Below are 27,484 nucleotides of genomic sequence, written 5' to 3' on the forward strand. Positions count from 1 at the left end.
TAAACAAAATAATTTGCATATCAAGAGGAATTCAGCATATGGAAAATGCTAGGGTATTATAATGGACTACAGTGAGCAGTGCGGGTTACCCACACTCTACCCCACCACACGCATTGCCCTTCCACCCCCCCCCCCCCGTGCTGCTACCCATTCGATTTGGGGGCCGTCCATAAATGACGTCACGCGATTTTGGACGATTTTTACCCCCCCCCCCCCTCGTCACACGGCGTCACAAAAAGTCAGACCCCCCCCCCAAAAAAAACATGCTTCAAATCGCTTTAAACTAGTGTTATTGTAGTGCGTATTTAATGTGGCGCTGCACTCTGATGTTGTAGGAGAAAACATTAAAAGTATATTTAATTAAGTAGAACGTGTTGTCTATATTTATTTAAAGTTGCGCATTTTTACGTGACGTCACATTTCTAAAACCCCCCCGCCCCCTCGTCACACAGTCACAAATATCTAACCCCCCCCCCTAAGGGTCGTGACGTCATTTATGGACGGCCCCTTGACACTGCTGGGTGGACAGAGACCGGAGCCGCGTGCGTGTGTAGGTCACGTGCAGCAGTCACGTCGACTGCCGCGCCCCTGGAGATCGAATCGAACCGGCGTTGCAAGTCCAGCGCGCCGACGACACCACGGCATCGGCAGCAGTATGCCAGACAGGACACGATAATCACTCTCTAGTACTGCAGTAGAGGGTAGGCCAACAGACCCAAGGCCGTAGCCATGGAGTCAACATTGGGGGGGACGAAATCTTCCAGGGGGTCCCCCCCCCCAGAAAAAAATAATCTAAATTTGAAAACTTATTTCCTGCCTAAAATATAAAAAATTTGACTAACACATAGGATGGACTTTTTATTTTATTCTTTACAATGTCTAATATATTATAATTACGGCCTTGAACAGATCCCATTGTACTCTACTATGCCCCCCCCCCCGTCTATTTGCTCCCTTGCCTTCTACCCGCACTGGTCAGCGTGGTGAGTGAGGCAGCGTGTCCAAGTAAACCACCCGCACAAAAGTGGATTGACAAAAGGGCCGTGTTGGCACGTACAATTAAAACGGGATTTAACTTGACATTTACACGCGGGATGAATGGCTTGAACAATGTTAACGCGTAACTCGTTACTCCAGGCAGGTGGATTTAACATTGTAAGCCGTGGTTTTATTGAAGTACGGAATTTTAGTAGTGTAGTTAAAAAATAGTATCTTTCTTGCCATTGCCCAGCAGGGGCCGCATTTCCCCGCTTGATGCAGAGGTTTGCTGTTCGCGGCCAGGGGTCCATCCCTAGTTAATACTGGCGGTGTATTGACCGATCACGACGTTGATGTGTGCTTCAGTGCAACGTCCTATGGACGTTATTCAACAAGGAGTAGGCGATGTGTGCCGGCGGCAAGGACCAATTTTGACTGACTTCATAATACACTCCAAAATTGTTGTAGTTTATTGGGAAGCCACGCGACATTGCCCCACACTGGTAGGCAGAATGCACACTCGCTGACCAGTGCTGCTTTCACCTCACAGGGACAGCTGCCACTGGGTGTCCCCTGCCACAGGGCACCACGTGGTCTACAGAACAGCATGGGAGGTGTAGTGTCAATACGAAGTGATGATACAACACACCGGCCGACATTTGTTGGAAACCAATCACTAACGTGGCATTGTTTTCCACTTACGCACCATTCTAGGTTTTATGTTAAGAAAAAAAATCTTCCCTGTGGCATTTGAGTGGAGACCACTTCTCCCACCGGAATGCGCGTGTTGTATTGGGCAGTCATCGGTGACACGCACCTGATGGTTTTCACTAGACCTGCATTAATCACGTGTTGCCTGAGGGCCACCCCATGCCGTGCAGGTCATGGGGGTTATTTAAGCATACTTCACGCTGGTCAGTACGGGTTGGTGAAGGTGGGAAGGATAGATATGGGCACATAGACATACAGTATTACAATATATTTTTAAGTATTTCTCTCTTCTGCCCACCACATAGCCCCACAGCAGCCTTTAGTGACCTGTTGTACATATGGAAGTCACCCTTCAAACCAATATCCAGGTTCCACTGTGCAAAGCTTCAGATATCTGATGAAATCAATCAATTTTGATGATACAAACAAACTTCATCACCAAATTGAATCACCAATAACACGTTTACACTTTTCCCGCTACTGAGATGAACTGAGAACTCTACGACACAACGGTCGGTCTAACCACCTCACAATCGTCACAACTCAGCTTTGAACCTTCGCCTAGACTCGTTTGAATGTATCACTGGCCCTAGTAATGATCCCTGTGTCTCTGGCCCAAGACGAGGTCTTTCGCCTGACCATGGCCTATATGCCTGGAAGCCAGGTGCTGATCACGGGGCATCCATGGTGTGTCACGGGAAAGATGCCGCGAGAGGCGCTCTTCCTGCTGGCGCCGCTGATGGTCCTGTTGGCCCTGCTGGTGCTGCTGCTTGTACCGCTCCCACGGACGCTGCCAGGAAACGTCAGCCTCCTCCGTTTGGATTTTTCCGTCGAATGCCGTGGTGGCAAGTCGGTTCACCTTGTCCCGTAATTTCAGCCGAGAGGTGAGTCTCTCCAGTGAGGAAGCCCTAGCCTGAGAACAGTAAATACAGATTTGTCTGTGCTGCGATATCACAGATCCAAGCATCACATATCTGCCTTGAAGGGTTGCCACCTCTCCTAGTGTTCCCATGATCATCCTCTTTTTGAAGTGGCTGTTCTGGTAACATGAATCGATTAAGTTCCTGGTTTTAGTCAGTTGCTTAATAATACACCACTCAAGACAATACATTTACATTTAGATCCCAGTATTGTGAGATATTCCTATTACCATGAAATGTCACACCTCTGATTATCACGGTTGGCTATGTACGGTGCGAAAGAGGTTCAACATTACATACATGTCCTGCCTTTTCATGCCTCCCAGGTGACAACTCTACTGACATGATGACTAGCTACTAATCGTGCATGGTGTAAACTGTCATTTTATACATTCGTATATACCCGACCTAACATTAATTATACGGAAGAACGTTAAGCACTTGACGACAATGGGAACCAGCAGTGTCTCACCACCACTGCAAAAACCCGCTACTCAACAGCCTCCACCCCGTACTTCAGATCCACTCTTGAGCTTCCTTGAGCGTTTCGCTCCATGCCCGTGGGTCTCGGTGTGCCTCGTGAAACCTTGTCCCATTCGGGGAGAGCGGCGAGCCAGTCGAGCGTTATGGTCTGATTCGCTGTCTTGCGAGGTTGAGGAGAGATACGCTTTCATCCTGGACGTAGCGCTAAGAGGCCTGAACTTGCTGCGTTCCTGTAGGAACACCTGTCAAACAGAATCAAGAAAGCGATTAGGACTCAGCCCGCCAGCCCCGTTGGGGGGAGGGCTGGAGAGGGCTGAGAGCCCCCCCCCCTCCACACTCATGGCTCTACCACTCACGCCACACTTCAGATTACCACGGTTGGCTATGTATGGTGCAAAAGAAGTTCAGCATATATACCCCTCCCCCATCCCCCGCCGTCTAAATTCTTATTGTCACGTCAAACAATATTGATATAATACTTTTAGTCAAAATTCATCAGTATCCCATAACCAAATAGTGTCCAGGGTCTCCTCATACACACAGAGAGTGATAGCTAGAGCAGAAAGCACGATAGAAGACGGGGGCAGATCGTAGCATTACTAATTATGTTTAGCATTGAGAATTTGGTTAGCGGTTTAACTTTTACCATGTTGTGTACCCCCACAATTGGGTTGCATCAAGGGTTGCTGCTTCTCAGTCCTCTGTAAGAACTTAAAACACAGACCAGCGCCTCACTGCTACTGCTGCTGCCCTTGGTTCCCGCAATCACAGTACAGTTGACTCTCGATTATCCGCGGATTGACTACGTGCAAACTGGTTCAATCATATTATTAAAAAATAAAGGTGCAGCCCTGCAATTGCTTGCTCTGCTAGCGGAAGGGTCTCCCCTAGAGGGAGTCCTAGAGAGCCCCTCTGGAGGGTACTTTTGGCCTCCTCTTCCACGCTGGCCAAATGTCTTGGAAGAGGTGGGAATACCACACTTTGCCCCACCACACGCAGTCCGCCGATCGACTGTGGTGTACACATTTATACTGCTCGATGGCCAGAGTCGGGGGTATATGAGAAACTTTCCCTATTGTTCTAGATTTCTAAAAATATATATATATCCCTATTGTTTCAACCGCCATGCCGGGAGGTCAAACCAATGACCTCTGGATTGCAAGTCCAGTGTGCTGACCATTACCCCACTATGGCAGCATCCCTCAAGTAAACAATAAATGCGTTTTCAAGCCTATTTTCCATACGATTTGCATTATCCGCGTTTTAGTTTTATCCAGACCATCCACCCCGACCCGCCTCTTTTTTACGGATAATCAAGAGTTGACTGTGATGCTTACCTCGGATAAACTGCCCAGTTTGTGGTTTAAGCTCTGAGCTGAAACGATGTTGTCCTCCGACTCGCTACGCTGCAGGGTTGCACGGAGACATCCCTTCCTTCCCATGCTGGTTGTACGGTTCAGTCGCATCGGTTCCTCCAGCGAGGTCTGAAAATGTGACCAAGCACACCAGACAAACAGGAGCTATTCCATGTACTGTACAGTATAAACATAACTCTTGTTCCGTGCCTCCACATACAAATGCAACGTTTGTAGTCATTGGCCTACTGGCATTCCAGACCAATATTAAGCAGCAGCATTTGTTTAACAAGCTTGACTCTGATGAGGAGACCCAGAGAAGTTGATACCAGTTCTAGAGTTTGCCTGCTTAAATAAATGCTGCCGGATAATGTTGGTCTGGAAAGCTGATAGGCTGACGTACAGACACATCTTGCACGTGCAGACACAGAAGGGAAGTCTGCTTACATGTGTTATTGACAATAATGCGTTATCTACGGCTGTCTTGACTTGGCTGCAATTCCCCCACCGCCACTGCTGCTGTGTCCCCTGCTTGCATCTCGCACCTTGGGCGGTAACATGGCCGGGTGCTAGGATTGTCAGCGCTCGTTGCAGAGGTTCACAGTTCTAATCCAGCGGCTACTATTGGTTGTTACTATTGCGAGTGCGCTAACCATAGAAAACACGCGCTGTCTGCTGCACAGTGGAAGTTAATGATGCCGTGATGCCATTTGTAAGGGCAGGTGATTGTGTGCCAGCGTCATGGTGTAAATTTGAAAGATTACCTGTAAAAAATTTCAAATGGGATTATACATAGCAATCATCGCCCCCGACTAAAATAAATACTGGAGTGGACTCTCCTGAAAACGAGTCTTGAGACTCATCGAGGCTTTTCCTCGGAAACAATCATCGTAAGAGTGATAACCTCAGATCTGATGTCAAATTTCTTGCTTGAGCAGCCGTGACGCTCATCTCGTCTGCTCGAACTTCTGCCTCTCCTGGGGGAGCAGCGATCTGGTGAGCTGTCTTGCAAGGTTGAACAGCGATTGCCCTTCGACCCTTTCGGCCCAAAAGAGACAGGACCATGGGGCCTGAACTGCATGAATTCATCTGGGGATGTCTGTAAATGTAATTAACCAAGCATGTAAATTAGTCGACCTCATAGTAAAATGTTTAAATCATCCTAAAGACACATTAAGGGTGGCATATTAAAGGTACTTATCGATAGTTTTAGAAAATATGGCTTACGTATGTAATGCATCAGTGGTTTAACAGATACAAGAAAATACATTGCACCATCGCCACCCCAGAGTTAATCTGAAAACGCCCGACACCACAGCGAATACTTTATGGGCTTTCCTCCGTTTATCAAGAAAAGTGGACAAAGTCCCAATTTGTTGATACACTATGCACGAGCAAATAGACAATTCGTGATGAGCTCTTGTGATCACACACACCCTCAAAGTGTCTGCAATGTGCGTCCCAAATCGTGTAACTGTCCACAAAGCATTGGATTAAGGATCACGCTTGGGGTCCATTTCAACTGTCAAAGAACTTTAACATTTGCACACACACACATTTTGCACCATCTATGTTATTGTCTTTATCAATAAGCACCCAACCTACTTGCAATATATCTCGGCAAAATGTGCACGTACTTTGCTCCGACAGGTATCTAGGTATCTTAATTTGAGGAATCAAGCGCTTGCAGACGAGTGAATGAAATTAAATGTTTTCATGAACGGATGGGCTGTGGTTGAACAGAGTCGTGCATAGAGCGGGGGAGTGGAGAATCAAGGAGGGAGGTGAATGAAAGCATAAAAAATAAGTGAATGCATTGCACGTTCAGTAACGAAGAGCTTTCTTTTACTCCTGACTGATCACTGTCATTATTAAGAGGATAATTGTGGATATAGTTGATTATGGATTATACGTCCGTAGGCAGATTATCCAGGTTGCAGATTAACCCATACTTATCTGCTCCTCACACATCGAGGGTCAGTGACTCAGTGCTGACGTGACCGCAGATATGTTGGCAATTAAACCAATTACTTAAACAAAAACTATTGTTTCATCTGGGACAACCCTCCCAACCCAATACCCAGGATAATCACGAGATGACTGTATATGTGTGTTGAGTGCATTGTAATGCACAGAGATAAAACTCATGGAAGCAAGAGCGGTGACGTTTCCACTGCGTTGACTACCTCTCTCGCGTTCCAGGTGAACCTGCCCTCTAGTTCAGGGTCCCATCGTGCAGGAGAGTTGTCCTCACCCCCCAGGAAGTACGGTGACTTCAACGACCTCTCCTCCAGGGGCGAGTCGGCCCCTGCGACGCCCCTGCTGCGGCGGCGGCGCTGCTCGCTACGCGTTGAGCCTTTTCCATAAACGTCGCTGAACGATGATAGGCTGGACGAGTCCGCAGAAGCGGAGGGATCTCCGCCACTGCAATCATCATCCAATTGATGGTGATGACATCCGTAGTGGTGGCGGCGGTGGCGATCACGATGTAGGTCACGGTCATCACCCTGGTGTTGCTGGCGTTCTGCATTGGCGACGCTCTCGCTCCGCCGCTCAAAGTACCTCTTCATCTTGCCGACGTTGTCGAAGGAGTCCATCGTCTCGCGCAGTCTCTCCAGCGACTGCGACCGGGCAATGGACGGCGACGCATCCCTCACCGCGAAGGAGCTGCTGCGGCTGATCAACGGTGCGAGCTGCACCTCCTCGTAGAGATTCTCGTCGACATCCTGGCATGCCGATCTGCCGAACGTCTCTGCGCACGCTCGCTCTTGCACATTCACGCTCGTCGAAGACGCCGCACGCTCGTGTCTGCTGACGCGACGCGAACGGCGCAGGAACGAGTCGAGCGCCTGGTGCGCGCTGGAAGCGAGAGAGGTGCGCACCACACTGCCTGCCGGCGGCGGAGGTAACCCTCCCCTCTCGGACGCAATCCCCGCGCTGGACTTTCCGCTGTGGGTGAAACCTGAGTGGTGGCGGCCATCCGAGGGCGTCGAAGAGTCTCGGCGTGTCGGCGATGGCCAACAGACTTGAGGATTGGTGGAGTGGTGGGTCTTGGTAGACCGAGGCCTCATTGGCACTCGTGGTCCTGCGTAGCTGCACCGCGAGATCAACCTTGGTGGACGATTGAGTTGAGAGTCTGAAAATACAGCACTGTGAGTTCATGCAAATGCAGGGCAATGAGTAATGAAAAGTAGAAAACTTTTTGCTGAGCCTCAATCAAGCAACACTTATACTGCCCAGGAGCCACGATTTGGCAACCAATGCCATAGATCCATAGATTACTGTGATCACAACGAGCCTTCACTGGACCCTACTCGGTTAAATTCCGCGAAAGATATCCCCGCCCTACGCACTGTGAAACCCGACTTCCCATTTCTCTTCCGATGTTGAACTTCTTTTCTTGCACCTTGCCAGTCTGACATGCAGAGCAACAACTGCAATGTCACAATCAGGTGGTCAGCCGAGGCAACGGTGCCAGAAGCAGCGGAGTGTATCGCTGTAAATATCTCCTTCGTATCTGTGGATCAGGAATTGCGTCGTTATCGGTCTTGTTCTGGATGACTACAGGCGCACACTGGGGAGTTTTTAATTTCCATTTGTGCATCAACAGGGTATCCGCATCTGCTGCCACTGATTGTGCAGTGGATGCGGTTTAGGGTGGACCGTGAGCTTCGTGGAAGATCAAAACTCTGGGATCTCTAAAAGGTGGATCAATAAAAATAGGAACGGGACTCTGGTACCTCATTCCTCTTTTCCACTCGAACCGAACCGTGCCAGGGCTGTGCTAAGCCTATTTGGCCCTCAAGAAGGAAATGTTATCCATCCTTGCTTATCTTTAGGGGCGCCATGATGGCTAAGAGATGTTAACGACCTCGCCTGCAATGCAGCTGGTCGTGGCTTCGATCCCTACCCTGGCGCCTGCTGCTGTATATGTGGAGTTTGCGTGTCTCTCCCCGTGATCGCGTGGATTTGTCTCCGCGTCCTCCGATTTTCCCCGCCACATTTAGAAACATGCGTCAAAGTGTATTAGGCTGCTAGAAATGTCCACGTAATGAAAAGCCACTCCGTTGAGCTACTATCGTTAGTGATTGCCAGCTCGCTTCTGATGAAAAGCACTACACAGGTCTCAGTTGGGGCCTTACCTGGTAGAATAACAAGTTTAGTTTGAGTCTATCTTGTCTGCCTACTGCTCTCATAGTCCTAGCACCGTCCAAATGACTGGATCACGATCTTTGTTTTTTTTGGCACACTTGTGCAAAATCGCTGTCGTGAAATGAGAATATCTTCCAATGTAAATGTTGTGGCTTGGCTCTCCAACACACCGGTTAGTGCTGTACTAGTATACTACACTATACACTACACTATACACTAGTGCTGTACTAGTATACTACACTATACACTACACTCTAGTGCTGTACTAGTATACTACACTATACACTACTATACACTACACTATACACTAGTGCTGTACTAGTATACTACACTATACACTACTATACACTACCCACTAGTGCTGTACTAGTATACTATACTATACACTACTATACACTACCCACTAGTGCTGTACTAGTATACTACACTATACACTACTATACACCACACACTAGTGCTGTACTAGTATACTACACTATACACTACACTAGTGCTGTACTATTATACTACACTATACACTACTATACACTACACTAGTGCTGTACTAGTATACTACACTATACACTACTATACACTACACTAAACACTAGTGCTGTACTAGTATACTACACTATACACTACACACTAGTGTTGTACTAGTGACGAATTGGCCACGTTCTGTTTACGTGACAACCCTCACTAGTTGGCTGTGTCGGGTTTTAATGACACATTTTTAGATTTACGCGATCTAACCCCAAACAAAACCTCTATTATGGATGATATTGGCCGCGAAAGCCTCCTACTTACTACGTGTTAAACTGAGACTATCTTATCGTGAGATTTCGATGTCGCTCACCAGCCTCATGCGCCACCGCTCGTGATGTCTGCAGTACTGTACTCGGCAAAGAAATATGTTAGAAGTCAATGAATATTGCGTTGCGTATTTAGCATTCAGAGAGTTGTCATCTTGTAGCAGTTTTAATTAAATTAACCAAATTACTGTTTAATGGGCTGTGAACATTACTAATTAACCATATAAAAATAACTATTGTAAGACAATGTATTCATGTATTAGGGATACAATATAAATACCGTTAATGAACCGCTAACATTGGTTTATTTTCGTATTCATTTATCTTTTAAAGGAACCCCACTGAAAATATGTAAAGTTTTAGAGCATTAAACGGGGGTCGCAAGACATTTGTACCACACTGCGCTGACTATTTTAAGTTATTTTAAGCTTCTTCTTTGAGGGCGCAACTAGTGACGTCTCTAAAGGACCCAAACAAAACGCAGCTCGGCTCCTTGTCGACGTGACAATGAAGTTTTCGTGTCTAACTTGAGAAAAAACAAACAAAGTTTGCCGGCTGGAGTCATGCCCGGACTCCTGGCTTGACTCGCTCGCTTCTCGGCCAAGTGCGCATGCGCGGCTCGTGACGTCGCCGCGTTTGTGTGCGTATTGACGTCATACGGCGCCCCCCCCCCCGCATGATGACGTCATACACATGCCACAAGCGTTCTGACGTCATACCCCCCCCCCCCCCATCCTTCCACCCCGGGGCATTGACAAAAACATCTTTAATATTTTAGAGCGACAAATATATGGAGGCGTTACTTATCCGTTGACGATGGTCACATTATCAACGATGCTAACGATTATTTTGCGTTATCAACAGAAGTATAGCTCAATCTTATAGTTGCCAGTTCAATTCCTGGTTGGGAGTTGACTCAGCACATCATCCCTTCGGGGTCGATAAAATCGGTACCACATTGTGCGGGGGAAGTCATCAGTGGTTGACAGATCAGAAGATGTATATTTATACTGAAGGAATCCGATGAGCTATAAAGTTTTTTTTTTTACTGATGTCCAGTAAGGGCGGGGTTAGAACGTTACAACAGTATAAAAGCACGTGCACTCCTTGTTGAACAACACATTCCTGCGGAGGGAGCTGGTAGGAACGTTGGGTTGCTCGGTCAATGGCCAGGGTCAACGGCGGCGTGGTGTATTCCGCAAATATGCCCGACTGTGAGGGCGGGAACAAGCCGGCGTGAGTAGGTTAAACGTTGAGTTTTATAAGGGCGCCACGGGGTGACCAGCTCCTCCCCACCCAGCCCCACCCCTCTCACCCCCCACCCAGCCCCTCCCCTCCCACCCCCCACCCAGCCCCTCCCACCCCCCACCCAGCCCCTCCCTGCACGACTGACACAATAATCCCCTGTGGGCTGGTGTAACCAGTAGGTTCCTACCAGTATACATTTAATCTTGCTTATGCCCCAAAGAGTTAAAGCAGGGTAATATTTGAGCTTCCGGATTTGTTTGACAGTACATGTATTACGGTTCATAAGGCGAGTCGAGCCGTGTGGTGCAGTGGTTCACACACTGCTATGAACCCAATAACCCCATTTGGGATTCTTTGCCACGGTTAGGGGCCATCCATTTAGTAGGTACGCAAAAAGCTGTCAAAACTTGAGCCCCCCCCCCCACCTGCGTACGTACGCCTAACGCACCCCCCCCCCCCCGAATCCTATAGAACGGCCGATATTTATTCCACGCAGACAAATTATCGAGGCTCCCCCCCCCCCCCCCCCCGTTTCCTATGCGAACATTGTCAGTAGACTCCCCATACGCAAGCGTACGCATTTGGGTTAAGCCCCACTCCCCCCTCCATGCGTACCGACTCAATGGATGGCCCCTTAACGTCCGGACCGGTCCTCTGCCTCTATCATAAAACTGGGTTTTATAAACATCGACACAGGGGGAGACAAAGGCGGCCGGGAGTGTTGCTGGCCCAACCTGCCCACCACTCTCGTGACGTGCGGTCCTTCATAGGTGCTCGCGCCAACAGAGGCTGTCCCAATCTATAGGTGAAGTATGGGATCTGTTTCCGTAGTGTGTTGGAAGGTGGAGTATGGTCTTCAGAACAAAACAATATAAAACAACTCCTATGACCGACATGGTGTGCAGGGCTTCAGCAGTGGACTGGCAATGGGATGTACAATTTTAAAATTAGACATAATTTACGCGACAAATTTGCAATTTTGGAAAGCTTTTAATAGACAAAGAAACCCCCACCAAAAATAGTGAGGTGATTAAAGAATATTCCACTTACCTCAAATCCAGTCCCAAAGATAACAGAAAGATGGGAATTAAAGCATTGTATAAAAGACGTTTAATCTCTTTTTACCATCAATACCAACTAATTATGAACAAACGCGGTTTACGTGAAAAGACGTTTCTCGTCGTCCAAGCCTTTGGGGAGGGGGGGGGTTGAAGCAGACTGGGCCTGGCTTACGAAGGCTGTCATCTTTTCCACTGCACAACCGAGCTTGCGTCGAGGCTGTGCTGCCACATCAGCACTGCGTGGGCTCAGGAGGCCCCAGGTCGTTTTTCCACTGCAGGCGACCCGTGCCAGCCGACGTTCATAGATGGCACCGTGACGCCGCGTGCCCTCGCAGCGTACGTGGGCTAATGTCGCGCGCGACGAAACGCGTCATCCCGTGCCTCCGATTAACACGGTTGGATTACGTACGGTGCGCCAAAGACGTTCCACATACGTGCATACGGCATCCCCGCCGCCTGTGGCCAGCTTTGGTCCTGAAACAGATTTGGATGTTTGGTGAAGCCAGCAGCGTATCGTGGAATGGTACCGGCGCGGTTCGGCAAAAAGAGACAGTGTAAAACCAACTGGTGCCGTGACATGGTTTGGATACACGGGTAGAGATGGTGTATGTGTTTCCGCACATATATTTTTACCTGTATTCCTGCGTCAGTGCTTCAAATGTAAACCTTTATTACAGTAATGGACCCGGAATTGAAAATCCACCATGGAACTTGTTCGATCCCTTAGGCTACTCTTGACCCAGTGTCCAAATGTTTTCTATGTTTGAATACACTTGCCGCTATAATCATCATTGTCGTCGTCCACATTCCATCCACTGCTGGATGAAGGCCTCCCCCATACTGTCGCTGTCCCTCGAGGCCCTGGAATGCCACTCGTCTGCATTCTGTGCAGGAGCCGGTGCCACTGTTCCATCTCCGTGCTGGTCGTGCACTCGGGACGTACAGTATTCCCTCGTTATTTGCGACGGATACATTCTGGAGGTGGTCATGAATATAAAATTTAGTGGTTAATATTGGCCGACGATAACCTATAGTTTTTTCAAAAATGAATTACCGTCTGAGAAGTTCTCTGTCTCTCTCTCTCATCACTTTCTCTCTCTCTCGATGTAGCCGTGTAGAGTTCCAAACGCGATTCGCGGATAACCACAGTTGCGGATAGCAAGTTCGTGAATAACGAGGGAATACGATTCGCGCTAATTGCCGACACCACGACAATGACCTCGTTGTGGGGGAAGCGGTAGCAGTGGTTAGTGCACTGCACTTTGAACTCCATCGTGTCCCATCTCCGTGAGCCCGGCTTCCTGAGTTCAATTCCCAGCCGCAGTGGCCAATGACGGTGGAGAGTGAAATCCGAACTGGCCCCGGCTCCCTCGCTAATAAACACACTGACCAGCGTAGTGAAGTATGGTCAAACAACCCCCGTGACCCGACACGGTGGGGAGAGTAGTTGATCTAGCGGTGGACTGAGAAAGATCTGCAAATGACTGATTGTTAATCTTATTTTGACACTGCGTTGTTGAGGCAAATGTTTATGGAGTGCTGCGTCGCAAAGCCAGATTGTAATTTTCCTTTAGTCAGCATTGACAAATGAATTATTCACAAGCACGAAACATTAATAAAAAATAAGCATACAGTATGCAGTGAATGTTGACAAGTTTAAACTAACGAGACACTAATTAACCACACTACAGGACTGTCATCAACATCCATCATCATCAGGGCCTTAATTTCAGTTGGAACTGTCCGTGGCTCAGCTCCAGAAAATATATTTCCTTGTCTCTCCTCCTCTGCTTTTGTGGTGGGAAGGAGGGGCCTGGAAAATATTCCATGAAAAATTAAACTCGCATCATCATCATTATCATCATCATCGTGATCATCATAATCATACTTGGGCAGTCATCGCCATCACTTTCTGCCACCGATGGCCATGAGAATGTACAGGAAGATCTTCACCACGTCCAGGTACAAGCAGAGTGCTGCATAGATGTACTCCTCCGGACTCAGTTTGTACTGCTTGTTCCCAATGATCAGTTGAACATCCACCGCCAGAAACTACACACAAAGGTCAACAGGACACACAAAAGACAAAGATCCACCAGTTATCATTCTAACGGACTGTCAGGGCAAGTGCTGTTCACGAGTTGCCATACCCTGGCTTGCTATGCCATTTCTTTAAAAGGCACATTTTGAAAGCCCTCTGTACATAAAATGATCCTCCATTACAACGCTAATTCCATGCAATAAAAATTGCACTTAGGTTGATCTGCAACCATACATTTAGTCACAAATTATTCATCTATCAGCTGTCAAAGATAGGCTGAACAGGTACGTTTTCTTTACTTTTGATGGTCAGGCAGTCCCTTATCTGACTAGGTATGGAATTCCACGTGACAGGAGCCAAGCATGGTCCCTGGAACGTTGGCACCGCATGCCGTGTGGAACCCACGAGGTTACTAAAATCGCCAACCTTGGAGCAACTTCGTTTGGACAATCCGTAAGCTCTCACCAAGGAGAAGACCATGGCTCCCAAGGAGCCCCAGACGACGAACATGATTTCATTGCGGTAGACGATGGCCAGCATTGCGGAGAAGAAGAGGCATGTCACCAAGGGCAGTATCAGCCAGACGCAGCAGGTGAAGTCATACTTGGTCTGAAAATGCAAAGAAGACAAAAAATTTAGTTTCAGAAAAATCACAAGCGTCATTTGACAGCTGATATTTAATTCAAAAGTGAGGTTTTCTGCTCAGGCAATTGCGGGGGCAGTTGTTATCGAGTTACAGCAGAGGCAGGCGAGCGACCTATGGATTCTGTCACACAGCTCTCATGGCCACGCGAGGCTTGCCACTTTGAAAACAGCCCCACAAACGACGCTTATAATCGGTCACTGCAAGCTATCCGAGTCACGCTGATTGGCTACCAGAGGGGGAACAGTGGCAACACTGTTTCTAATTTTAGCGTGCTGTGTGTTACGGTCAAAACTTGGCTTCTGGAATAACCTAGGAAGACAAAAAATATATATATACAGGTTTCCCTCGCTTTATGCGGTAGTAGTAGATGCATTCCATGAAAATGGTGCGCAAAGCGAAACTACACGAGGAGACAGGTTTCTGCAGAGTAGCATTTCACACACAGTACACACACACAGTACACATACAGTACACACACAGTACATACACACAGGACACACACAGGACACACACAGGACACACACAGTACACACACAGTACACACACAATACACACACAATACACACACAGTACATACACAGTACACACACAGTACACACACAGGACATACACAGTACATACACAGTACATACAGAGAGTGAATTCAAACCACATAGTAAAGCGAATTATGGGTATAAATCGGTTAGCTGCATTTAACAGCATGAAATTGCACAAACCTAACCCGCGTAGAGCGAGGGAAACCTGTATTGGAATAGCCAATTATTCTATTCGCCGATTCTGGAGCAAGGCTCTGCAACGTGTCCTTTGCCCGTGGCTTTAGTCCAATGAGCAACATCACGCACGGGGTATTCAAGCGTGGCTATGAAGTCGTCAGATGCAACAGGATGTTGTTAAGGCAAACACAAAAACATGGCAGGTGGGCAGCGGTGAGATGCTCATAGAATCCATCCACAGTGGCCGTTCAATGTCTCTCCACCTATGGGAAGAAGTCGGCAAACGTGCACTTCGCCATCAGCCCAGCATCCTTCATGATAGTAATAATGATAATAACAGTAACATGTTAACCCAGGGAAGCCACGTGGGAGGGTCTTGCATTGGGATTTTTGGCCAACATCCGTGGATAATTTATTCTTTCATCCTGAAGGGATGGTGGGCTGAGTCGACACTCTTAAGCGTGTAAATGTGCCCTTGTACTCCCAAAACAAACATGTGCCTCACCCTATATCTGAGGGGGGGGGGGGGGGTCTTGAACAACAGGTGTCACTTTTCAGCCTAAATAGCTGCAGTAGAGAATGAGGCAATGATAGATTGGCAGATGACGTTTTTATTCTTTTTCATTCCGCTTCTTTGCCCAGGTAAACTTCGCCGCCGAGTCTCAAGATTTATTTTAAGGAGCTTCCTGCCACGTTTTTTGCAGTAGGGAGGGAGGGATGTTGCCGCTGTGTGTCATCCCAGTTGAGCGACTTGCAGGTACTCATTTCTCAGCATTGGGATGGTTTTATCCAATAACGGTTACATTGTATGGATTTCGGTTTTTTTTGCTCTGGGAGGAAGCCAAAGGGCCCAAAGAGAAATAAAACAACCCATGGCAGGAACATGGGAAGAACACACAAAAGTAAACAGAACCCAGGACCCTTCTTGCTGGAGGCACGAGTGTCATACCACCGCGCCCCAAATTCAATACGCGAACGGCCGGTTCCGAAAGCGTGACCCACCCAGGATATTTGAAATTCAAATTCGTTTCTCAGTGCCGGAAAGGTTCCCCACCCCATGGCTGAGACCCAACCGGTTCAGCGTGTTGTTTGAGATGTATATACTTACAAAATTACAAACACGTTAGGACTAGCTAATCTTACGCACTTCAGCCTCCGACCCATTACTCCCTCTAACCACCATCATTTGCCTATTGGCCGTGGGGGACTTGAGTCGTATTGCCCAACATGAAAACAATGTACGCCACTTGGCGTCCTCCGGTCTAACACCGTTTGAGACGAGGCTCAAAAGAAAGCTGTCTCTGGTGTGGACCAATTAGTTTCAAGGACAATGCATACATTATCAGAGTATGTTTTTTCTTTGCATTCTGACCACAAGCATTGTGGTTAATGCAGACATGATTCCTTGTAAAAAGGTTTCAGCTTTGTTGCCAGAAAAAAAGGGGAAACACCTATTCTTATGAAAACAGTGGTTGCGCTGGGTTGTCTCGGTGCGGTCCGTCTTTCAGGACGGACCAGACACTTGGGCCATTCCTGGAACCTCAGTGGGCTGGCTCGGTTCACTTTTCAAAAGTGCGTGGGGGGGGGTAACCGTAAGATATGACCTCACTGGTTAAGGCGGGAAAAAAGATATAATACAAACATATACTCGGTGGGAATGCTTGCTGCGTGCTACTTCTAGCCCCTCTTCAGTCATAACACCCACCACCGCCCCTTGGGCGATTCCACATTTGACTGTCTCACCTTAATCCAAGGTTAGTAAACACTCGTGTTATTGTTATATTTTTTTTGGTAATGAGCTCCTAGCACAGATAAGCGTGCGGGGTGCACTCTTAAATGGGGGAAATTTGTAAACCCAGAAAGTTCTGGCGAGCGTGTGTCCTGAAGGTGAACCATTGTCCGGGGCAAATGGAACGACGGGGCCCTGCCGTCTTTGTCCCTCTGCTATTGTGCCCACACCTTAAGTTAGCGTCACTTAACAAACGGGGTCAAGGTGCAGATGCCGCGGAGATAAAATCCAAATGGGGCTGTCGGGCGCGATGGCCAAATTTTGTCCTTGATATAGAGCGACTGTGCTGGGTCATTGCTGGATCATTCTGAAAGCGCAATCATTAAAGTCAGGCGGTGGTGGTGGCGGCTACGCTGCTGGTCGTGGCGTTGCCTGTGATCTAGTGCTGTGGAGGCAGCAGCGAGCGTTGGTGGATCACCGCACACGCAGATGTCGTCCACTTCTCGTGGGTGGGCGTTGAGGAAGGCGCCATACCCCGAGCTCGTGAGAAGACGGTAGTACAGCGAGTGGATTAATCGCCATCCGTATATGGAGATAAAGCGTTGCTCCCTCGCACACGTGTGTTTTCTCCGGGTGCTCCGGTTTCCTCCCCCCCCCCCCCAACCACAAATGTGTAAACAACTCACAAACTGGCTCAAAACGTCTTCAAATAAAAATGCCAATGCAGCAGCGGCAGGACCCTCCTGAAAATGAGTCATCGGACTCAAGCGTAGCTTTCCTGGATAAATATGCGATTGTTATTGTTGTTACGTTGATGCAAGACACCCACTTTCCGGGCAACGAGTGCATAATGGCAAGTCGGTTGCAGACCGACTGATGTCCAGTTTCCTCATCTCATATAGGTGGGATTTCATCGACATTGTCCAAAATAGGCATCATGTCATGCGATGAAATATCCAATCAGATCTCTCGCACAGCAGTGCAACCCTCTCCTGTAACTGCCCCCACTGCCGGCGCTCTCTATGTAACTATTATCTCTGCGCAACTCTATGGATCTCTATGTAACTCTATGAATGTCAGTTTAACACATAGGCTTTCGCGACCAATATCATCCATAGGACAGGTTTTTTTGGGTTAGATCGCATAAATATATAAATGTGTCGTTAAACCCGCCACCATCCCACACAGCCAATCACATCTACCCCTCTATTTAAGGAAAGAAACAGGAGGATTTCTCCACAAATCTGGCTGATGCCATGATGAAGCTAGTTGTAATTACTGGCAAAACGTCGTACTGATTGTAAATGTTGTGGCTTTGCTCTCCAACACTGTGCTGTACTAGTAACGAATTGGCATGTTCCGTTTATGTGACAAACATTACTGATTGGCTGTGTCGGGTGGTGGTGGATGTAACGACATTCAAAAAAACCTCTATTATCTATGAATCTCCACGTAGCTCCATAGATCTCTTTGTAACTCTACGAATCTGCATGTAGCTCTATAGATATCTGCGTAACTCTACGGATCTCTCAATAACTCCATGTCACTGCGATGTCCTGCAACTGCCAACACTGCCGAAAGCCTTCGGCTGTGGTCGTCAACGTAAATAAAAAGCTCAACTTAATGGGGCCTCACCAGGTGAAATAATAAAGTCCGAGTCTGCAACGTAAGTAGCAATTAAATTAATTATCGATGTCGACTGTGGCGGCAGTGTCAAATTTGCTCCCTTCTTGTAACAATACCCCTCTGGGCATTGCTGCCGAATTAATTCGTTGTGCTACACGGTGGCTTGGCAAGGGACTTGCACACTGTGGCAGGGTGCCCAGCGCGTCACGGTGCGTTCACGGTCATAGCGAAAGACTCGCACCAAGAACACTTCCAGAAACATTTCCAGCCGGGCGGCGGCTTTGCGCACCGCCCGTCATCCGACCCTGTGAGCGCGAGGGTTGGCGGATCACTGCACACACGTTGAGCGTGCTCGAAGGGTGGGTCCCGTAAACTTGGGCCGACTTACGACAATGCCCAAGTTCACCTATGGAGAAGATATATTTTATAAAGAGTCCATGCGAGGCTCCCGATTAGCTCGGAGGCTCAACTCATAATCGAAAGGTTACGAGTTCAATACCTAGAAGGGGATTGGTCCCTGAACTTGGCTCACCAGGCATCGGCCTGCACTGACCTTGACTAGACAGCTCACAGCCTTGAATCCAAGAATCTTTTTTTTACAACCGATACATTTTGATACATTTAAAGGTAAAGGAGCCACCCTGAAATGTCTCACTCACACCACTGCTGGTGGAAGGGCATCTACTAGAGGGAGCTCTATATCTGTACATATGTTGAACTTCTTTCGCACGGTACGTAGCCAACCGCGCTAATCGGAGGTGCGGGGGGAATGACAATAAAACTAAATACTAAAATCTAAACATACAGAGTGCCCTTTTGAGTCTGCAGGGTATTTGGCCTGTTCCTACATGCTGGTAAATACCTTGGTAGCAGTGGGAGTCGCCCACACTTTATACCCCCTCACCACCACCACACGCAAGCTGCCAATCAACTAACTGTGGTGTATCCACTGCCATGTGAACAGTGGCAACACCGTAGGGGTGTGCAACTATGGTCATCCAGAACAGACCGTGCAACGTGTAGCGACGCAATGCCGAGATCCACAAATAGGAAGGAGACGTCACGGCGATGATACAGTCGCCCCTCCTGACGCGGTCAACTCGCTTGACCACCTGAAATGTGACGCAATTGTAGTTGTTGCTCTGCATCTACAACAGCCATGACAAAAGAAGAAGGTAGACAAGAGGGCAATTGGAATGGAATCAACTTTGCCCTCGTCGTTGCAGATACCGCTTTGGGAGTTCGAACCCAGTGACCTGCATTGCGGTCCAGCGTGCCAACCGCCACAACACCGAGGCTGCAACCCGTAATCGCATCTCGGAAAAATGTCTATTGCGAGGACGCTGCAAGCTGTGACGAGATGCCGGGGGACACGGCGAACGGCAATGACGACGCACGCGGTCGCTTACCTGCATGGAGAAGAGGACGATGACGAAACAGACCGCCAGGGTGATGCCCGCAGCCGTGAACACGGACCTGGTGGTGTAGCGACTGGCGATGGTGCCCACCATGTAAGAGACCGCCAAGGTGATGATGCCCTGGGAGGGGCAATATGGATTTAGAATTTGCACGTACAGGGTGGGTGGGTAGGCACGGGTGGGTCGGTGGTAGCAGGTGGGTGGGTGGGCTGGGATAGGTGCGTGGGTGGGCGTAGGTGGGTGGGTGGACTGGGGTAGGTGCGTGGGTGGGTTGGCACGAGTGGTTGAAGGTTGGCACGTAGCTGGATGTAAATGCATTGTAATGGAGAACTCACAATCCATTACTACGACTTTATACTTTCAACTTGACAGCTTGGGTCTTGTTCTATTTAACTGCAATGTGCGCAGCTTCCTTCATACGGATTTCATAGGCAAATCACCCACGCAACTCACCCGGCATCTACCGTAGCCCCAACCTTTACGAACCGAGTAATATCAGTCCACTCTACGGTGCCGGAAGCAAAACCCCTATGAGAATTCTGTAATTTGCAAACCGCACAAAGTATATCAACAGTACCATCTTAACACACGGCTTATGTGAACCCCCGGAGATAACATTCACACATTTTATTTTTTACACCATATGCATTTTGAGATAAAGCGATGAGAAAGTGGAGGAATTTTCACACGCCGTGGTATGTGCTATGTTCATGACCCTGTGTTTTTACAGATTTGCCCGTTGGTTGTACAAATGATGTGAACGGTGTCATTTTACGGAGGGCACCAATGAATCTCAGGAACATTTTTCAGGAGGGTCCTGCCTTACAGATGTTTGGTCAATTCTCTTGAGGGAGAGTTTTGTTTCATGCGGGAGGAAAGGGAACAGCACTCTAGGATATGAACAGATGCATTCATGAACCCATACATTGTACCGCCATTACATACCTGCCTACCTCACAGCCCTTCATCATCAGCCGCCACGTGTGGTGGGGTAAAGTGTGAGTACTCTCTGGTGAAATAGTTATTCCGAGCTCCCTGTAGTGGTGAAGGCCCTTCCGCTGGCAGTGGTGTGAACAAGACATTGCACGGCTGCACCTTTAGCTTTTACTGTGAGGAGTACAGTCAGGACCTCATGGTGGCGCGGACATCGTGGTTTTAATAATTTACAAATTCAAGAGCTTAAACATGGGCGAAAGTTGTCTTGTCATGCGTCTATGGGCGAGTTTCAGATAGAAACCTTAAACATTTCGGTTATTCAAATTTTCAAGATCGTTTTCAGCACGTCCGGTCAACGAAGAACGGTTGAACCAAAACACCCCCCGAGTTCGCTCTCGCAGACGCCTCGATCGCCAGCGGTGGCGTGACCGGGCGGTCGCGGGGCCTCCCGGCCTTCAGAACATCGTTGTATTCGCTGCTGCTGGCGACTGCTAGCTCACCAGAGTGATGATGTTGCAGGGGAAGGTGCGCCTCAAATCGCCACAGCAGATGAGTGCCACGGCGCTGACGACATAGATCACGAAGGAGGCGTAGTAGAGCAGGGGGTAGTGCTGCACGAAGTGCATCACCGGCTGCACGAAGGTGAACACGGCCACCACCATCAGGGTCACCAGCATTTGCGCCGTGAGCACCAGGAAGACCTGGCGTGGGGTGGCGGGAGAGGGAGAGGCGTCGATCAGGTGTAGCAGTGGTGATAGCGGTGGTCGTAGTAGTGGCAATGGAGGTGCTGGAGGAGATGATGATGGTGATGGCAGTGATAATCTGATGATGGTGGTGGTGGTGGTGGTGATGATAGTGGTGGTGGTAGTAGTGAATAAAATTATGGTGGTGGTTGTGTAAAAAATGATGATGACAATGGCAATAATAGTGAAAGGGGTGAATATGGTGATTGTGGTGGTGGTGGTGGTGGCAGCGACGATGGTGGTGGTAACAGAGGAAGTAAAATGACGACGATAACGACGATGGTGATGGTGGTGAAGAATACGATGGTGAGGACGCTCCGAAAGCATCCTCTGCCTCACGATGACACGACCACGACACCACCATGATGAGAGCACAACTGGAATATGAAACCGTGACCAAAAACAAATCTTCAAAAATAAACAAAGAGATTTTCTTTCTTCCTGTTCACCCCCGCTCTCACCCCATGGCACATCAGAAAGGGTCAGAGACTCCTCTCCTACCTTCCTGATGAAGGCCTTCCGTACGGTCTTCTCCCACGAGGACACCGCCAACATCTCGGGAGCCGCTTCGTAGTCGGGAGGGCGGTCTTCGCATTCCACAACTGTCGAACACATTCACGCAAGAAGAAAGAAAACGCCCCGTGTTGATGGCAATGCTGCTGCTTGCAATCGTCAGCGTACCAGATTGTCACACGCTGCGGGTTTTGCTCCCGAAGGCACAATTCGGTGGCGCTAAAGTCGTAATAAGTTGGCACTTTCCGGTCACGTGGTTGAAAACTAATTCCTTTGGAACTGATTTTTTGTGTTCAGTTTGTTGTCCTTCCCCCACACCTCCAATTAGCATGGTTGGCTACGTACGGTTGCGAAATAAGTTCAACATATATACATATAAAAAGCGTACTAATTGGCTGTGGGAGAAAACCGGAGAAGCCAGAGAAAAGCCACGCGTGCGAGGGGGCAACACTCTATCCCATACAGATGGGAGAGGCGGCGATCCACATTTACTGCATCGGCGGACCAGGGTGGGTGCGGGTGCCGGCTCGACGCCCACGGGGAGTTTCGCAATGTCTGCGCGGGTGATCCACCAACCCCTCGCGCCTCCACAGGCGCTGGGTTACAGGGCGTGCGCCACCACCGCCCAACTACCGCTACTGATGCTGATGATGACAACAATGATAACACTGGTCAACAAAAACAAAACATTTTTTTCTGGCCTGTGATTGCAGGAACCAAGGGCAGCAGCAGTAGCAGTGAGGCAGTGATCGGTGTTTTAAGTTCTTAGAGAGGACTGAGAAGCAGCAACCCTTGATGCAACCCGATTGTGGGGGTACACAACATGGTAAAAATTAAACCGCTAACCAAATGCTCAATGCTAAACATAACACTGGTCAACAAAAAAAAAACATTTTTTCTGGCCTGGACTTTTGCAGCTGTTTTAGACTATTTTGAGAGGTGCTGATTCCAAATCTGATCTCAGATTTGCTCTATCACATCTCATTTTATGCTATCGGCATACCCCATGTTCATTGATTTTACCCGAAATTAACTCTGTCACTTATGATTGCAAGTTGTTGCGAGTCAGTGACTGCTTAGTGTTAAAATATGGTGCTGTATTTTTAGGATAGTGTGTTTATAATATCATTTTATGTAGAAATCCACATTTATTTAATATTTTTCTTCTGCAGTTTTTATTGAAAATGCAATATTTGATATCTCAAAAAACCTGATGTGACGGACAAAAACTGATGCCAGATTTGGAATCAGCACCCCAAAATTACATTAAAACCGTTGGAATACCTTATGCCACAAAAAGTGTGTTGACCAGTGGAATGGGGAGGGGGGGGGGGTCTTTTTTGTTGTTGTAAACTCACCTTCTTGAATGGTCGGCCACGGGTATGCCGGTGGCCCCATAGGCGCGGTGGGACCAGAGCCCCGCAAGTCCTCCCCCTCCTCGCCCTGGGGTGGCCGTTCGGGTTTGCCGGCTGGCTGCGGGACGCCGGGAGGCAGCAGTCCTATATTGCAGGGGGTCTTGGGGTACAAGATCCCCACCACGTAGGTCCCCGGCGGAGCAGACTCGCGGGTGCCGAACTCCCGAGGGCCGGCGTAAGGCAGGAATTCACCGGGAGGGCAGTCCTGCTTGAAGAGGGGGCCTCGCTGCTCGTCGGCTGAGGTCGCAGACATTCCGGATCGTTGGGGCTGAAACTCAGGCGGGCTCCGATGGTGGCTCACGGAGAGGTGGTCGACTTGGGGAAACGGTGGGGTATCTGTGTTGGGTTCATACTCCTCCAGCAGCAGCTCTAACTTATCGCCTTTAGACATCGTGCCAATCCTGGAATATAAAGCAGCAGAGGGAAGGAGGAAGTAAAACTTTTCCTGTGTGGGTGCATTTGTTTGCTTGTGTGCGTTGGTGGTACGTGTGTTTGTTTTTGTGGGCAGGTACAAAACCCAGAGTTCGATTCCCACCTCACGGCCAACACCAGTGATGATTATCAGTAACTGGGCCTCCCCTTAGGTCGACTCGGCCTTAAATTAGTATCTGGTGCAGTGTAGATTTCGCCACGAGGGAGACTTCATCGGTGCTCGCTAACAGCACAGCAATACGGGTGGGGGGGGATGAGCTTTGTCTTTGTCTGTGCTGACGAATATCTTTGTATGCGTTTTATTTCCCGTATTTCATTGAGAAATGCTCTCAAAAATTTCGAAACACCAATGCTCAAAAATTCCAACTTCACGCAATTCAATCCTTCAGTTAAATAATTCAATGAACTGTACCTGTTGTTGGTATCCCTGGGAAAGGTGTATCGGGTCCACAGGCTTTTATTCAAACTGCGGGGGGTGGTCACATGGGAAGAGGGGGGGGGGATACAGGAATGGCACAACAGAACGACTTCTGATAAAACTCAAACCAAAGTGTAAAACACACACACACATTTCCCGGCAGCAACACTTTCTGATTCCTTATCCACACACGAGGAGAGGGGGACAGCTTCCTTCGTCAAAACGAGAAGGAAAATGGGTATGTTAATTCCCAGAGCTCGAATTTATAACAATTAAGTGCAGACACAAACAGCGACAAAAACTCAACGCATTCTTCAATAACACTGTAGCCTAGTAACAAATATATATACATACCTGTCAACACATACGGTTTGCCCGTATTCTTGAACAAGGAAATTAAGTAAAACATTTTATATTTGTTTGTGTTACTCCCCTTGTGACGGGACTTTGTGGGATGAACGTTGCGATGTATAAGGGCATGGGGTGGATCAATAAGGTCTGAATTTGTCTGTAATAATGTATGGCACTGATAAGGGGTTGACAGGTACAGTATGTAAATGTGACAACTAGCTGCACTACCCGGCTTCGCCCGGCCGCCTTTGTCTCCCCAGTGGCGATGTTCACACACCACAGCAGTTACTCGTTTGAGGCTGAGTCGACCTAGGGGAGGCCCAGGACCGGTTAAAATAATCGTCACCGGCAGTGGCTGTGAGCGGGAATCGAACACGGGTCGCCGGATTCGTAGCGCAGCGCGCTACCCGCTACACTACAATGCGTGACGCTTCCACGTGCGCGGGTCACATGACAGATTGACGTCACAGCTCACTTGCCGTGCAAAATAAATGCATTATTGAGCTCCCTCCTCCCTAAAAAAAGAACAAAAGTGTATTTTTAAAAATGTTGCATGCTGTACAGTCTGGAAAGTACCCACATGGCAAATTTGCAGTTTGTTGCATGTCGGGAAGTACGCTAAACATTTTGAACAGACACACATAATCACAACTTTGCCTTTTATATATATGGAGAAAAGGCGACGTTTTAGGCAATGGTCCTGATCGGGAGTTGTATGCAGTCATCGGTGACCAGGCTGCACTTGAGAACCTGTTAATCATAGGCAGTCCAAACAGTGCCTTGGAATGTCTGGCCCCAGTGGCTTCTAACACAGCGTGGCGGCCCTCACACTAATGAGGTATTATTGGCGAAAGTGCCCCCCTCCAACCTCTAAAAATTAGTGAAGAACACTGCCCTAAGGTGTCCGATTGAGACATGGTCATTATGTGCCGTGCAATTCGTCTTTTCCCACAGCTTAGCACGACAAAATCCTCGCGTCCACCTCGCTATATCATCACGGTGGCTAGGAGATGTTAACCACATCGCCTGGTGTACAGGAGGTCGTGGGTTAGATCACGACCCTGATGCCTGCTGCTGTATATTTGGAGTTTGCGTCTCTCTCTCTCTCATAATCACGGTGGCTAGGAGATGTTAACAAGATCTCCTGGTATACAGGAGGTCGTGGGTTCGATCCCGACCCTGATGCCTGTTGTATATTTGGAGTTTGTGTGTCCCTCTCTCATCATCATCACCACTGTGGCTATGAGATGTTAACCACATTGCCTGGTATACAGGAGGTTGTGGGTTCGATCACGACCCTGATGCCTGTTGTATATTTGGAGTTTGTGTGTCCCTCTCTCATCATCATCATCACGGTGGCTAGGAGATGTTAACTACCTCGCCTGGTGTACAGGAGGTCGTGGGTTCGATCTCGACCCTGACGCCTGCTGCTGCTGCTGTATATTTGGAGTTTGCGTGTCTCTCTCTCCCCGTGGATTTTTCTCCGAATCAACATCAACACGCGTTTTAAGAGTTATCTGGCCGCTATCAATGGTCCACGCGATGATGACGATCCACTTTGATGAGCTATCATCCTTTCTGAAAAGGAACTGCAGCTCAATGGGCCCTCACCTGGTGATCACAGCTTGACACACATCGCTATGCCACACACAACAACAACGACAATGAGTAAGCCAGTACATGTGCACAGTGCCTGGTACAAACAGTCACTTAAACGCTGCACGACGGAAGGTGACTTCACTGTCGCACAACGAGGCATGCGTCTCAATGGCGGAGGTAAATAAAAGTTGTGCTTACAAAGACCCCCCCTCCTCCTCCTCCGTGTAGCTTTAATGTCATTAAATTTGGCAAGTGCCGTCAGCAACCACCCGCGGCCCCCTTTGTCTCTCTCGCGACGTTGTTTACACAACCGCACGAGGCCACATTTTAGGCCGAGTCGACCTATGCGTGTGGGCGGTGCCAAGGACCGCTTCTGATAATTCATCGCCGTCGTTGGTGGCTCTGAGCGAGATAATGGAACTCGAGGTCCCCGGGTTCCAAGCGCAGCGCGCTAACCGCTGCGCCACCGCTCCCCCCCCACACACACACACGTGCAGTACAATCACAGTACAAGGCCTATTGATCGAAGCGCCTGGGCTTCACCCCGACACCGTTTCGTCCTGTACACGACGAACGTACTCTTTCTAAGTAGAACTCTTTAGTCACCTCTCTTTATGGTAACGTTCGTAACTGCTCGTGATTGCAAGCACACACGCACGCACACACGCACACGCACGTGTACTCTCCCGTGTCTGCCCTCACGTGTTATGCCGTCTCCTGCTGCCACGTCCAAATGCGCAGTCGTCGTCGTCGCCTTCAACGAGACAAAGATGGCACTGAACGCTGCTGCTGCTGTTGTGGCTTTTATTTTTAATGATTCTCGTGTCGGGCGATTTTTTTGTGTTATCGCTACAGCCACTGTCGTGGGCGGGGGTGTTTAAGTCCAACCAGCTGCGATGCGATGGGTGTTACCGGATGTGTCGCGTGTGTCTTGGTCGGTGGCGATGGTGGTGGTGGCGGCGGTGGCTTTTATTTTCGAGATTTTTCAATAAAAAAAAATCGCCTCCGGGTCAGTCCCAGGATCGGGCATTTGTGTGAGTGTGTGTCTATGTGTGTGAGTGTGTGTGAGTGTGTCTGTGTGTGTTTGTGTGCGTGAGAGTGTGTGAGTGAGAGTGTGTGTTTGTGTGCGTGAGAGTGTGTGAGTGAGAGTGTGTGTTTGTGTGTGTGAGAGTGTTTGTGAGTGTGAGAGTGTGTCTGTTTGTGTG

General features: G+C 48.6%; 2 protein-coding genes across 3 annotated transcripts; both read right to left on the bottom strand.

Annotated features, from left to right (window-relative positions):
- Positions 1-1,146: 1,146 nt before the first annotated feature.
- LOC144735192 (uncharacterized) lies at positions 1,147-9,984 on the bottom strand. Of its 2 annotated transcripts, XM_078617652.1 has the most exons (6): positions 9,435-9,984; positions 6,634-7,583; positions 5,352-5,546; positions 4,430-4,576; positions 3,125-3,334; positions 1,147-2,602 (listed from the first exon to the last, which is right to left on the bottom strand). In XM_078617652.1, the coding sequence occupies exons 2-6, from the start codon at positions 7,516-7,518 to the stop codon at positions 2,279-2,281; spliced, it is 1,761 nt and encodes a 586-aa protein (XP_078473778.1). In that variant the 5' UTR covers positions 7,519-7,583; positions 9,435-9,984; the 3' UTR covers positions 1,147-2,278. The 2 variants fall into 2 exon arrangements, with proteins under 2 accessions (XP_078473778.1, XP_078473779.1); XM_078617653.1 differs by lacking the exon at positions 5,352-5,546.
- A 1,741-nt stretch (positions 9,985-11,725) lies between these two features.
- On the bottom strand, positions 11,726-27,239 carry GRINA (glutamate ionotropic receptor NMDA type subunit associated protein 1). Its single transcript, XM_078617469.1, has 8 exons — positions 27,192-27,239; positions 24,324-24,377; positions 23,423-23,880; positions 22,053-22,153; positions 21,309-21,509; positions 19,864-19,992; positions 14,206-14,349; positions 11,726-13,751 (listed from the first exon to the last, which is right to left on the bottom strand). Exons 3-8 carry the CDS (start codon positions 23,868-23,870, stop codon positions 13,605-13,607), a joined length of 1,170 nt encoding a protein of 389 aa, XP_078473595.1. The 5' UTR covers positions 23,871-23,880; positions 24,324-24,377; positions 27,192-27,239; the 3' UTR covers positions 11,726-13,604.
- Positions 27,240-27,484: the final 245 nt, after the last annotated feature.

The sequence above is a fragment of the Lampetra planeri genome, chromosome 54, assembly GCF_965212315.1.
Source record: "Lampetra planeri chromosome 54, kcLamPlan1.2.h2, whole genome shotgun sequence".
In the NCBI taxonomy this organism is placed as follows: Eukaryota; Metazoa; Chordata; class Hyperoartia; order Petromyzontiformes; family Petromyzontidae; genus Lampetra; species Lampetra planeri.

Bases quoted from the DNA above. Each gene is read 5' to 3' on its own strand.
- LOC144735192 (XM_078617652.1), bottom strand. From the start codon at position 7,518: ATGAGGCCTCGGTCTACCAAGACCCACCACTCCACCAATCCTCAAGTC. The intron at 4,577-5,351 runs GTTATCACTCTT...TCACATTTTCAG, and splicing joins AATTTGACATCAGATCTGAG to ACCTCGCTGGAGGAACCGAT. The intron at 2,603-3,124 runs GTACGGGGTGGA...TACTGTTCTCAG, and splicing joins AGCTCAAGAGTGGATCTGAA to GCTAGGGCTTCCTCACTGGA.
- GRINA (XM_078617469.1), bottom strand. From the start codon at position 23,870: ATGTCTAAAGGCGATAAGTTAGAGCTGCTGCTGGAGGAGTATGAACCC. The intron at 21,510-22,052 runs GTAGGAGAGGAG...ACCCCACGCCAG, and splicing joins GGAAGGCCTTCATCAGGAAG to GTCTTCCTGGTGCTCACGGC. The intron at 13,752-14,205 runs GTGAGAGCTTAC...CTTTGTGTGTAG, and splicing joins GAGCCATGGTCTTCTCCTTG to TTTCTGGCGGTGGATGTTCA.